The 12,217-nt window shown below is 39.1% G+C and overlaps 1 protein-coding gene across 4 annotated transcripts; it reads right to left on the reverse strand.

Annotated features, from left to right (window-relative positions):
• Positions 1–2,157: 2,157 nt before the first annotated feature.
• LOC145462928 (uncharacterized) lies at positions 2,158–11,742 on the reverse strand. Of its 4 annotated transcripts, none has more exons than XM_081446600.1 (12): positions 11,542–11,742; positions 10,706–10,811; positions 9,806–10,231; positions 8,166–8,549; positions 7,217–7,517; positions 6,332–6,558; positions 5,862–6,046; positions 5,469–5,654; positions 4,547–4,731; positions 3,476–3,516; positions 3,100–3,196; positions 2,158–2,795 (listed from the first exon to the last, which is right to left on the reverse strand). In XM_081446600.1, the coding sequence occupies exons 2-12, from the start codon at positions 10,767–10,769 to the stop codon at positions 2,582–2,584; spliced, it is 2,310 nt and encodes a 769-aa protein (XP_081302726.1). In that variant the 5' UTR covers positions 10,770–10,811; positions 11,542–11,742; the 3' UTR covers positions 2,158–2,581. The 4 variants fall into 4 exon arrangements, with proteins under 4 accessions (XP_081302726.1, XP_081302725.1, XP_081302724.1 ...); XM_081446599.1 differs by having other exon boundaries at positions 10,706–10,953; positions 11,123–11,742; XM_081446598.1 differs by lacking the exons at positions 10,706–10,811; positions 11,542–11,742 and having other exon boundaries at positions 9,806–10,388.
• Between the last annotated feature and the right edge of the window lie 475 nt (positions 11,743–12,217).

Raw genomic sequence — 12,217 nt, forward strand, 5'->3', positions numbered from 1 at the left:
GGTCAGAGATAAATTTGACACAAGACTGATTTACGATTCTTCAGCGCAATTTACAGGTTTTGTAGAAAAAGTCTGTGCGAATGACTTCAGGGACGTCACAAACTGTTTTCGTTTCTGCAACATACTATATTCAAAAACTAAAATTTTACTTTTTTTGTTTTAATGAAAGAACAAAAATTCAATGTTGAGAACATTGTAGGTGAAGTCAAAAATTAAACTTGTGTTTGCTTAGTAACTCTTAATCAACCACGTTTCTGATGTACAAGTGAATATATGAAAGATCATATATTTCAACTGCTTAGAAAGATATGAAGATATGATTGATCTTCGCAGCTTAAGCAGCTGTGAAATTAAAGCCTGAAAAAAAAATTCAAGCTTTTACGGGATTCGAACCCATGACCTCTACGATACCGGTGCAGTGCTCTACCCCGGGTGCTCTACCAACTGAGCTATCAAGCCAACCGAAGGTCCCGAAAGGTTTTCGCACCCGGCAAGCCGTAGCAAAATCTCAAACCTTATGATTACAGAGCTGTTTTATTTACATATTCTGAATATAAACAGAGGTTCCGTTCCGTACAAGACGTTTCAGGTGTATGCACCTCTTTGTCTTTAAATACCGATTAACTAAAAATGGATTTTCGGGCCCGAAAACTTTCGGGGGCTTTCGAGAAACGAGCCCCTGGTTACTTTGTGAGTTCGTATTATATACCCGTAAGAAGAAAAAAAAGGGTTTTTCAGGCAGGTGTTTTTCCACAAATGCTTAAGTTGACCATATAACTGCGATGATCAATCATGCCTTCACGTTCCTGATGTTTAAAGTTTAGAATAAAATATTGTTTTCAACCAGTATATCATTTTCTGACTTATCCTGTACGTTAGACAGTATTCAATATGATTTCGATAAGGTACGTAAGAGACAAGCCACAAGCAACAGGTTTATAAAGGTATGTATATAAGCTTTAGTAAACACACAAACCTGTCACGGGAAAATATTGTATATTATACAATCTGCCAAGTAAAAATCGTGCAAACCATCTCTTGATCGACTGACTTTTTACGACCCGATATGGTTTGTTAGACTTAGAAATTCATTTTCGTGAATATTTAATGCCGTCTTCAGTGAGAAAAGGTTCCTGACTACAATGCCTCTCATGTTAACAAATATTTGAAGTCTGGACAGGACAGTTTTTCTTGCCTGCTGAATCTTGGTTGATTTATTCAAATTTCAGGTGCACCGGACGTACGTACCGGTTGGTTTCCGTTTTCAACTGCGTCAGCTGCGTTTGCGACCTCCAAGGCACCATTAAATACGAAATTTACAGGATCTAAGCCTTCTTTCTCCGTATACTGAGTATTTTAGTAGTAGGTAAGTGTAGCGAGTGCTATTTTTAGAGCTGACATAAGAACAAATTTGTGGGAGTCACTTGGCAGGTTCATTTACATGATGTCGCAGTTAGAAATGATTTCTTATTTATTTGATCTAACGAAATGTCGAGGCAACAGTGCACGTTTCACGCCAAGATTCTTTAACGGGGGTCATCGAGAAAAGCAAAAGGAACTTTGTGCTTGACAGGTTTATGAAAACTGGTGACACGCTTTAAGAATGACTGACGTGAATTGTTCTTTTTGATGTCATTTTAAATATCAAGGCGTCAGTGCAATTTTTGTGCACTTTTGTTTTTGGGAGTCCGTGAGAAGAGTAGCATCAGCTGACCTTGGCAGGTTTATGAAAAGTGATGACGCGCCGTTTGAGCTTGGTTGAATTTATTTCTTTAGTTAAAGGTCAAAGCGTGCATACACTGCCGGCTGCTACCTTGCATACACTGCTTGGCAATATCCTTTTCAATTTAAACGAACTGAGAATCTTAGCTCAGAGTCGGTTAAACAGTCGAACGTGCCACGGTGAACAATGGAACATGACGGAAGTTTCTGAGCACATTTGCAGTTTGTTATAGACCCTATTCATAAATGGCCGCCAATTAAAAATTCTTTTGTAAGTATTAAAATTAGCCCAACTAACTCGTTTTTGAGTTAATAATTCAAGAGATCTTTTACTCTCAAACGAGGCTAGTTGAGCTACCGTATTTATTTGACTAAGCGCCAAGGGCGCTTATTTAATATTTGGACTTTCAGGGCTTTCAGCGCTTATTCGAGGTTGGGCGCTTAATCGAATAAATACGGTAATTTAGATGTATACAAAAGAATTTTATGTTGGCAGCCATTTATGAATAGCGTCTATAGGCCAGCAATCGACATATATGTCACGTGCAAGTGGATCAAATATAGGCATTTGAGATAGACCAAAAAAGCAGACAGGGAATAGATCGTTTATTTATTTCCTATTCTAACGTGTCAGTTATGCAGGACCAAGCGAAAAGGACATAAAAAGCTTTTTACGTTATTCTACGAAATACTGTTCATCGTCCCCGATTTTTTAAAACCCTCCCTTATTATTACACTAGCAGTAAAATAAAATAGAATATGATTATCAGCCTAGGCGCACTTCCTTTTCCATTGCAGAAAATTCATTCTCCTTTAAAAAAAAAATCGCGAGTCAGATTATCCGGGTGATATGTGTGAATCAGGAAGGACGCTCAGAAGCATGCTCTTGGTACGACAATCTGCTGGATACTGATACTGTAGATTCGTTATAGTAGGGTTGATCTTCGTTCAACTGGCTTATGTCCATACAACAAGTGTCTGCTCGCATCCAGTCTCCCAGATCTTGGCACAGCTCGGTAAAGGTTGGCCGAGCATCAGGATTGTAGTCCCAGCAACGCGTCATCAATTGATAGCTGTGTTAGAGAACAAATGTGAAATAGCTCCTTATAAACATTCTCTTTAGTCTACGATACATTTTGCAGCACATTAGACGACAACCTTCTCCCATATTGAGAGAGTTCGGAAACTAGTTAGCATGATAGGAGAATATAATTTACATTTGAAAAGCGGAAATGTGTGTATCATAACAAAATCATCTCGAGCTAGCTTCGCTTCTGCTCCTGATCACGAAGTATGGGACTGTTATATGTACCATTAGCCTCTTTTTTGTGGACCTTTCTGCTTTTTACAAGTATAATCATGAATGCAACCACTCACAACTCCTCTGAGCATGTCTCTGGTTTTTCCATTCTATGTCCTCTTTCCAGCAGTTTCAGAAGGTCGCTGTTTCTGATGGCGGGGTAAGGAAAACCACCTGAAAAATAGTTTCTGACCTTAAACTAAATTTTTGCAACATTAATTTCTTTGAAAAGCAAGTCATTGTTGTCTAGTAATAGTCAAATTAAACTGAGTTATACACATAAATCATTTTCAAAACCATAAAGAATGAGGTTATTGCCTAACCAAACTGCAATAAGGGGTTACATACTCTTCGTTTAACTCGCCCAATTTTGCAAACTACTGGGAGGTATCGGATCTGTCAGGGATATATTTACAAAGCGCACTAGAAAAATAAAGATTAAAAAACCCTTACCAAGAGTTGCAATCTCCCAGAGAACGACTCCGTATGACCACCTTGAAGCAAAATGTTTATAAAGAGTTTCCTCAGCTACAAAATTTCTTTAAATTAACCTTGCAATATTTAACCCAAAACTTTTCTTGTTCTTTTTATACCGGCCATGTTGGTTTTATGTTAATGATAGAGCACTTTATTTCCTGCTAGTATTGCTAATAATATACTACTTATCGCGAAGGAAAACATATCCATGTGCAGGTTTCGTCCCCAGGGGGGGGGGGGATCCCATATAAAAAGGACATGTGTGCTCGTCGTAACTTTTAGGGATAAACAAAAGCGGTTTTCGTATAGCTAGTACCTCTTAGGGTGGTCAGCCTAAAAAAGGTCCACAGCGGGAGCTTTTGTGAGACCTTTTAGGGTGATTGAGCCGAAAAAATATATGATAGGAGATAATGTGTAAATTGGTACTTCTCAGCGGTGAAAAAAACAACTCAAAAAACAGGCTCTTGGTATCTCTTAGGGGTTCTTTTTAAAATTTCCGACGAGCAGCCTCGTCCCTTTTACATGGGAGTCCCCCCGGGGTTTCCTCTACTGTCTTGCTGAACTCGAAACGGCTAGACTCCTCTGTCCTCAAGGAAGAACCGATCGTGCTTATATAAAAGCAAAAACTGAATACAAAAAAATCAATAAAATGTCCAAGCTTCACTGCTGGAAAAGTCAGGAAATTATACCTCGCTGATTCTCATCACCCTATCCTTGCTATATAACCTGATGTGAGTACTTGAGGACCACAGATTTTTAACCATCTGAAGTCATGTATTCAGATTTTTGTCACTCCTTTCCCTATTTTTTGCTAACGAAACGTAAACGGATGTTAGCGAGAATATTTTGCCACCCTCCTACCCTTCGGCGAGGTGTTACCCTTCTTTGCTAATGTATTTACAATTTCATCACGTGGGCAAAATTTACTCACCCCATAACTTATCCATAGCTCGGCGAGGAGTGACCAATGTGACAGTAAAGAAGAATTACTATCCATGTGTCAAAAGGCGGAGTAACACTATCTACATAAAAGGTTAATTCACTTACACATCACTCTTTTCAGTAAAAATACCATCATTCATGGCTTCAGGTGACGTCCATTTCACTACAATTTGGTTTTCCCTGTTTCGCCGCAAACCAAAATCGGCGACTTTGGCAAGGTTGGTGTCACAGACTAAGACATTGCGAGCGGCGAGACCTCGATGGACAATGCCCTTTGCTGATAAGTATTGCTAGACACAAGAAATATCGTTAATTAATCACTGCTGCTTAATACTCTGAATAATATAAAGGTTCCAAAATCATTAGACAACCGTAGGAGAAGGCGATTAAGACTTGCATGTTGCCAGCAGAGACCGCGCAGTTATAATCTTCAAAGAAGACTGGGAGAAAAGAAAAAGTGGAAACAGCACGGAGATTTACCGTGCTCGGTTCTAAATGGGGAAAGACGACTCTCTTGCCGTCATCTTTGAAAATGCGAGACTTTTGAGCAATAAATACAAGATACCCTGAGTTAACATAAGCAGATGAGGGACTTTCCAAGGTGGACGAAATGAGTATTTTGATAAGAAATGTAACTGGAAATGAGATCAAATGATGTTTTACTCCTTCAAGAAGCCTCCATGACTTCGAAACCGCACAAAGCTCCCGGGGAAACTCCCATATAAAAAGGAGGGGGGTGCTCGTGGAAATTCTCAAACGAAGCCCTAAGAGGTTCCAAGATCCTGTTTTGTGGACGTGGCTCTAAATTCTTTTCACCGCTAAGAGGTACCAATTCTAAAGCAACACATTACCTCCTGTTATATATTTTTCGTCTCAATACCCTGAAAGGTACCTTTTGAGGCTGAACACCCTAAGAGGTACGGTACCAAAACCCCTTTTTTTAACCCTAAAAAGTACGACGGGCACCCCGTCATTTCTATATGGGAGTCTCCCCCCACCCAGGGCAAAGCTTTTCTCAGTCCCTCGCCATTCCCTGTGCGATTTGCCAGCAGAAGGACATCACGTCCTGAGAGGTCAAGGAATCGTGTTTATCTTGATCTTGTTCTTCATCCTGCAAGGACTGAGCGCTGCTAATTCTTATGTCAACGCAGCTCTCAGCTTTCGAGAAAGCGACGTTGACTTGGCCAACATCGTTGGTATCAAGCTCACACTGCTGAAGAAATCATTTACGTAATAAGTTAAATATAACAATTTATTTAGCATTGGAAGAATGAAGTAGATAAGTACTCTAGTTTTTAAGCTAAATACTATTAACACTTTAATTAGGTCTTTCTTTCTTTCCTCTACATCAAAAGAAGCCCGTACTCGATCAAATTTCAAGACCGCTTTTGCGAACTAAATGCATGCTTGACCTCTTTACCTTTGTTCTTCGTTCTCTTAGAAAAGAAAGCAAATTTCCTTTTGCTGCAAACTCCACGATGAGGAAATTTGGTGCGGACTTGGTACAACAGCCAATCAAACTCGCGATGTTCTTGTGTGAACCAACAGCTTTCATCAGGGTAATCTCTTCTATAAAGTCGTTCTTCTGATCCGGAGTGGCATTGTCTGAAACGTAAGAGCAGTTTATAATCAAAGTGCTCTATGAGCAAACCTGTGAATTTTCCAGTGAATGATGATTAACATGAGCTAACCTTTGCGTAATATGGAATTAATCTTTTTAAAGACAAAAACAAGCTTTTTTACGCTTAACATTTTATACGGTCAACAGTTAAAATTTTCATAATTTTACGCCTAACGATTAAATTTCGTCCCATTTTATGGCTAACAGTTAACCTCATTGAGACCCTCACTTAAGGTAAAGTCCACTTAGCAATCCGGTTTTAACATTACCTTGTAGCATCTTCACAACTACAATTCTTGTCGATTTTTTTCTCGTCTCGATGGTTTCCTGGGTCGATGGTCCGTGTGCTATACACAAACGGGTTTTCATGACTCCTATGTACACTTTGCCAAAGTCACAGTGACCGAACTCTTCGCATATAATGACGTCATTGCGCTTCATTTCCCATCCCTCATTCGTCTCTTTTTTGCTGTTAACCTCGTTGAGTGTATATTCCCTGCAACATTAGTTTTCAAGATATAAATGCTAGCTCTGATCTGATTGGATGAAATCTTAAAAACAGACGCAGGTAATCCAAAACCACTCACATGGGAGGCTAACCTGTCAAAATTATCACGTAAGGAGTTTAGGGTTCGAGTGAGTTTTTCAATAACCAGGCACTCGTTTTTTCGGACTGACCTCACAGATTAACAGCCTGAAAGACTGGAATAACGTGTTGCTAACATGGATATACAGTTTTTTTTTGTTGGGCTTATCTTTTCAGACCGGAAAGAGTCTCTTCTGTTTAAAATATTCTTGATCTTGTATCTGATTTGAGAAGAATTGTTCCGCGAAAAAGTTTAATGTCTTTAATTGCTCGTACGAAGGTAATTGGTGGTCAAAAGCTTTAATCAAGACTTGACGATTTGAATCAAATACAGCACGTTTTTTTCAGTTTAAACATACTGTTACATGTAACATTACAAGCAGACTGGAGAGTTGGGAAAGAAATTTCGTGGTCCAGTAAGATATAAATCCATACTGAGAAATCGATCTTGGCGTGGACAAAAAAACGTAACGCCAGTTTCATTGCTTAGTCACCCATGCACGAGTAAGCCAGGTTTATGAAGAAAGAATACATTTAAAAAAAGTAACTGAAAAAAAACGATACAAACCTCGTACTTCTTCGTTTCCTCAGAATACAAAGACGAGCAGCTAGCCCAATAACCACAGCCGTCAAACCACCACAAACAGCCATCAACACTATCTCTAATGTAGACAGCCTGTTCGTTTCCATGCAGCTAGCATCCTGGCGTCCATTACCTGGAACTCTTGAAGGATTTGAAACACTTCGTGTTTTGGTTGCAATCGCGGTAGAAGTTGCTAGTGAAGGCCTGATTATCACTGTCGTCGATGCAATCGAGTTGGTAGAATAAACTACCCTTGGTGAAGATTCCGGGTTTCTTGACCCAGTTGCTAACAAAGAATATACGGTTGTTTCAAGGTGTGCAGTTGATGTAGCTTGCTTAGTTTGGAAAACAGATTCTAGGTCAAAGAACCATAAACTCACTAACTTCCCAGGGAAACAAGAACTTAAACTTTCGACTCGCACGTGATCAGGTCGTGCTCCTTGAAAAGGCGGAAAATTTGTGTGCCAGTCGGCGTCAAGCATTTTGTTTTTGTTTTTTGTTTTTTTTCTAGTTTTGAGGTCGAGGGAGGTATATAACAGAACACTTAATGACTGGCCCCGAACGAGACAGTGAGTTTTGTTTCCTCTTGACCTTGGGGGTCTCTGGGAAACAAAACTCACTCTTTCTCTTGGGGCCCATCATTACGGTGCTTAATAACAACGGTTCAGATCATTTTCACGATTTTCTGTAGTGAACAGGGTATTGAAATCCCCAAACATGGCTCTATGCCCAAAACAGGATATACATAGTACTATGCGTTAAATTTTATACTGATCTTGTCATAAGGTCACATTTATCTATACTTAATTTTACGATTTCCCCAGTTTCAAGGGAAAGGAAATCCCTGTAGATGGACCGACGGAACGCTCCTTAACAGCCAATCATGGACAAGGACTTTGGACAACTGAGATGTCGAGAAAAAAAATCTCCTTACCCGTAGTTAGGTTTCGTCGGCAGTAGATCCTATTACTTTCACGTTCATATCCGATCCACTTAGCGTCTGGTGCTATAAAGTAAGCACGAGTATTGTTGTCAAGAACAAAGGCTTTTGGCCACGAGATATCGGTGTAATTAGGAAGAAACCAGCCGTCGTCGAAAACGTTTGTACATCTCCAATGTTCGTCGGTTTGAATACCATTACTGGACGACGCCAGAAAGAAAACACCTTTTGCGGAACCCTCTTCTACCTGTACCGCTTGAAGCTTGTGCTGGTCTTTTTTGAGGACCGTCAAGCTGTCTTCTGTTTCTGCTGTAAAAATTCCATCGAGATACAGCCTGATAGTGTTGTTTCGATCAGAGCCATAGATGGATATCAAAGCTATTGAAAGAATTGTTTTCAGTGACATAGACATAGACATAAACATAGACAGTTTATTTAACTTGGACAACACACTTAGCTATGGTAACGGCGCGTCCCATAGACTTGATAAGCAGAGTCTATAGGACGCACCAGCTAGTTTCTAGGTGCGCCAAGAAAGCAAAATAACAAAGTAAAAATGTATGTACAATTAGTTGTAAAGTGACCAATTTTCATGTGAAATAATAACAGCGTTTACATTGTTAACAAAATTGCTTGCACATCTTTGACCACCTGGAAAGGGTACAGAGCATATAGTTTCTAGTTTTCTTTAAAAACACAAAATTATCTAGCACGCTGCAAGGCCGGGAGGCATTTCGTCTGAGACGACCACGAAACTTAAGCCTTTTCCCGCCACTTATTTCATGTTTGCATCACTCAACCATGCAAAAAAAGGCATATTCGGTCATGTGTCGCGTCTAGATCAATCAGTTGGGAGCGACGGTGGGACTGACGCAATCCGCGCGTCAATAACAGAAATTATAATCCATCAACTATTGGTTTAGACGCGTCACGTTTCGCAGTTTTCCGAGAGCGTAAATTGTTTGCCTCTCGGAACAGGAGATAAAGTCTGCGGGCAAATATTAATATCTAAGCATATTTTCGCGCTAAAGGAGGGCTGTTGTTTGTTTATTGGCGAGTACATTAAAATCATGGCACAATATAGTTTCAAGACGCCTCATCGAATATTAAACCAAGAGAGTTGTGTGTAAATTACTTCTAGAAAACGTAAGCCGTAAAATCAGTTTGACTTAAATTCTAGTCGCGAGAGCAAAGTCATCCACGGCGACGCTTGCAGCTCAATTCTTACTGAACAATGCTTCTTCACTTATTAAGAGATCTCAGTCTCGGCGCGTCAGAGGAAATCGTCAACGCATTTCCGCTTGAAGCGCACAAATACTATCAAAATATCAAGTATATGTGATTTTCCGTTGCTTTACTTTCCTTTTCCAGCCGTAGAAACGAAACCAATGTAACAAAAAAGTGAATGAGACCAAGAGCAGATAGAAAAACTAAGGAAAGAGCTGAGAAAAATTTCGTTTGAAAGTGAACCTTTTTTAGAATTAATGGCAATCGTTGTTAAAAAGTTGAGAGCGATGCTAGTAAATTGGACTAGACCTAATTTTATAAAGATAAATCACGCGCTTAATTTGCGAGTAGCACGATGCAGAATCAAACGCAATCGAAAAAGTTCAAAGATTTTCATTGATACTTACTGTTGGTGCTATTTCTTTCCTCCTTACTAAAGCGACGTCTACAGAAAAATCTGATCGCATTATCAATTACCGGATTAATCCAGTAAATACTTGATGGGATTCCATACGCTCTTATTTCGCTGTTATTGTAACTCATGTAGGCGTGCGGCCATGCGTCGTCATTGAAATTGGTTTGCTCCCATCCCTTTCCTGGGCTGTTGGTGTTTATGCATTTCCAGCTTCTATCCGTGACCACTCCGTTACTGAACACTCCGAGGAATCCAGTCAAATATTCTAGTTCGTTGTAAACGGACACGGCAACGATTTTCGTTTCGCTAGAAAAGGAAATCCACCTCGCGTTGTCCCAGATGCCATTGTTGTGGCCAACAAGACGGCCGTCTGCGAAAACGGTGAGGTCTTTCATACCGGCTAAAACCCCAACAAAATCTGCATAAAATAATAATAATGAAAAAATGAAAAAAGTAACAAACCAAAAACATCTTAAAGGTAAAATATTGAAGGATGCATTTTTCTGATGATTCCCAGCCCAAATTAAATCTGAGTGCAAGATCCACAAGATGTTCAAGTCCCGGTGTACATGCATTTCTCAAGCAGTTAAGTCCAAAGCTGTATCTCAGACTGACTTCTAAAAAACTGTCAAAACTCACTCACAACTCAAATCTGACTAGGTGGCATGAATTGGTAAGCTACTGAACAGAAATCGAATTGTACAGTGAGAATTACTTCGCCGAGAATCATGGACGAGGAAGCGGTTCTGTATTGAGATGTTAATGTAAGTTTCCCTTATTAATGTAATTTTAACAATATTGGGAACATGGCGTAGTTTTGTCATTCTGTATATTGAAACAGTCACATATGTGTTTATCTCATCATCGCTTCGTTAGGTATAACGTCGTTTACCTTTTGTATTTGTTTGGGTTGTGCGTGTACACAGCCACAGGATAAAGGTGAAAACTCGCATCATTCTGGTTTCTGTTCCCGGGTGTGTTGATGTCACTGCCTGAAACTAAGTTGGATCATATGTGTCTGTCCGCTAGTACATCACTCGTAAATAGCTCATCTAAGATACAAAATACAGACAAAATGGCATGCATTGATCAAATATTTCAAACAGGAAGAGAGAAATATCGAATTATCGCTGCGTAAGACTAAACTTGTGTTGTAAGATAGCTTTAGATAAGGCTCAAATACTCAACGCAACGTTAAACACTGTCAACACAATGTCCGACATAAGCCAACTCACATGTTCGCGAGATGTGGGACGGCCCACGAAAACGTAAGGGACTCCACAGAGGGGTACCCAAAAGTTAATATTACAACAACTTGTTAATGAATTTTGAAATATCTCACAAATAATACCATTGAATCGCTTGATATCAGAAGGTTCGTGAAACCTTGATTATGTGTTTCTGTCCGTCAGTATATCAACGTTTAAATAGCTCTTCTGAAATACTAATGTACATCAGTACATACAAAATACATGTATTGATCAAATATTTCATTTACAAACAGAAAGAAACAAACATCATTTTATTTCCGCGTGAAACTAAACCTGTTAATGAATTTTGAAATATCTCACAAATAATACTACTGAATCGCTTGATATCAGAAAATTCGTGAAACTGGGATTATGTGTTTATGTTCGTCAGCTTATCAACTTGTAAAAAAGTTGTCCTGGAATGCAAATGTAACATAAAGGAGCTCAGTCAGTCACGGCATTTTGAGTTACGACTTACCCTTAAATTTAAGGAATCCTGAAAATCCGTAGTTTACTTAGATATAAAAATACCAAAGAGATTATAATAAACCATTAAGGAACAAGGATGGTTAAGGATGGATAATAATACCGATTACAAACCATGAACTTGAACTCACTGTGCGTACTGGTCGAATCTCTCCATAAGTCACAGATGATTCCGGTAGTTGTCTTCAATAGGGGTAACTAGTGATCGCCTGGAAATCAGGCTTTCCCTTAAGGTGATGGGATATGAAGGTTGTATGAGCAACATAAATGATGGCTTATTACTTATAATATTGACAGTTAGGGCACGCCTTATTAGGGAAATTATAGTGTTGTCTTCACAACTGGTCTATCAAATATGTTTACAAAGCAACATACATGTACTGATCAAATATTTCAAACAGGAACAGAGGAATATCGAATTATTACCACGGAAAGCAAAACTGAATATACCACTGAATTGCTGATGTAGAAGATTCGTGAAATGACAATAACATTCTAAAAAAATGGTACCTTTTCTATTTTATTCTTTAACTTATTCGCCTTCTTTCTTAAAATGATGCTGCAAGAAAATTAGCTTAACACATTTATCACCCTCGCCATTAATTCGAGTTCATGTTTTTTGACTAAGTGATGAATATGTAATTATTGACTCAAGCTAAGGTCACGAT

Source organism: Orbicella franksi, chromosome 12 (assembly GCF_964199315.1).
Source record: "Orbicella franksi chromosome 12, jaOrbFran1.1, whole genome shotgun sequence".
In the NCBI taxonomy this organism is placed as follows: domain Eukaryota; kingdom Metazoa; phylum Cnidaria; class Anthozoa; order Scleractinia; family Merulinidae; genus Orbicella; species Orbicella franksi.

Coding starts and splice junctions, on each gene's coding strand:
- LOC145462928 (XM_081446598.1), bottom strand. CDS start 10,388: ATGCATGTACACCGGGACTTGAACATCTTGTGGATCTTGCACTCAGAT. Junction 7,518..8,165: donor CCGACGAAACCTAACTACGG/GTAAGGAGATTT, acceptor ATTCTTTGTTAG/CAACTGGGTCAAGAAACCCG. Junction 4,732..5,468: donor GGCAAATCGCACAGGGAATG/GCGAGGGACTGA, acceptor TCTTGTGTCTAG/CAATACTTATCAGCAAAGGG.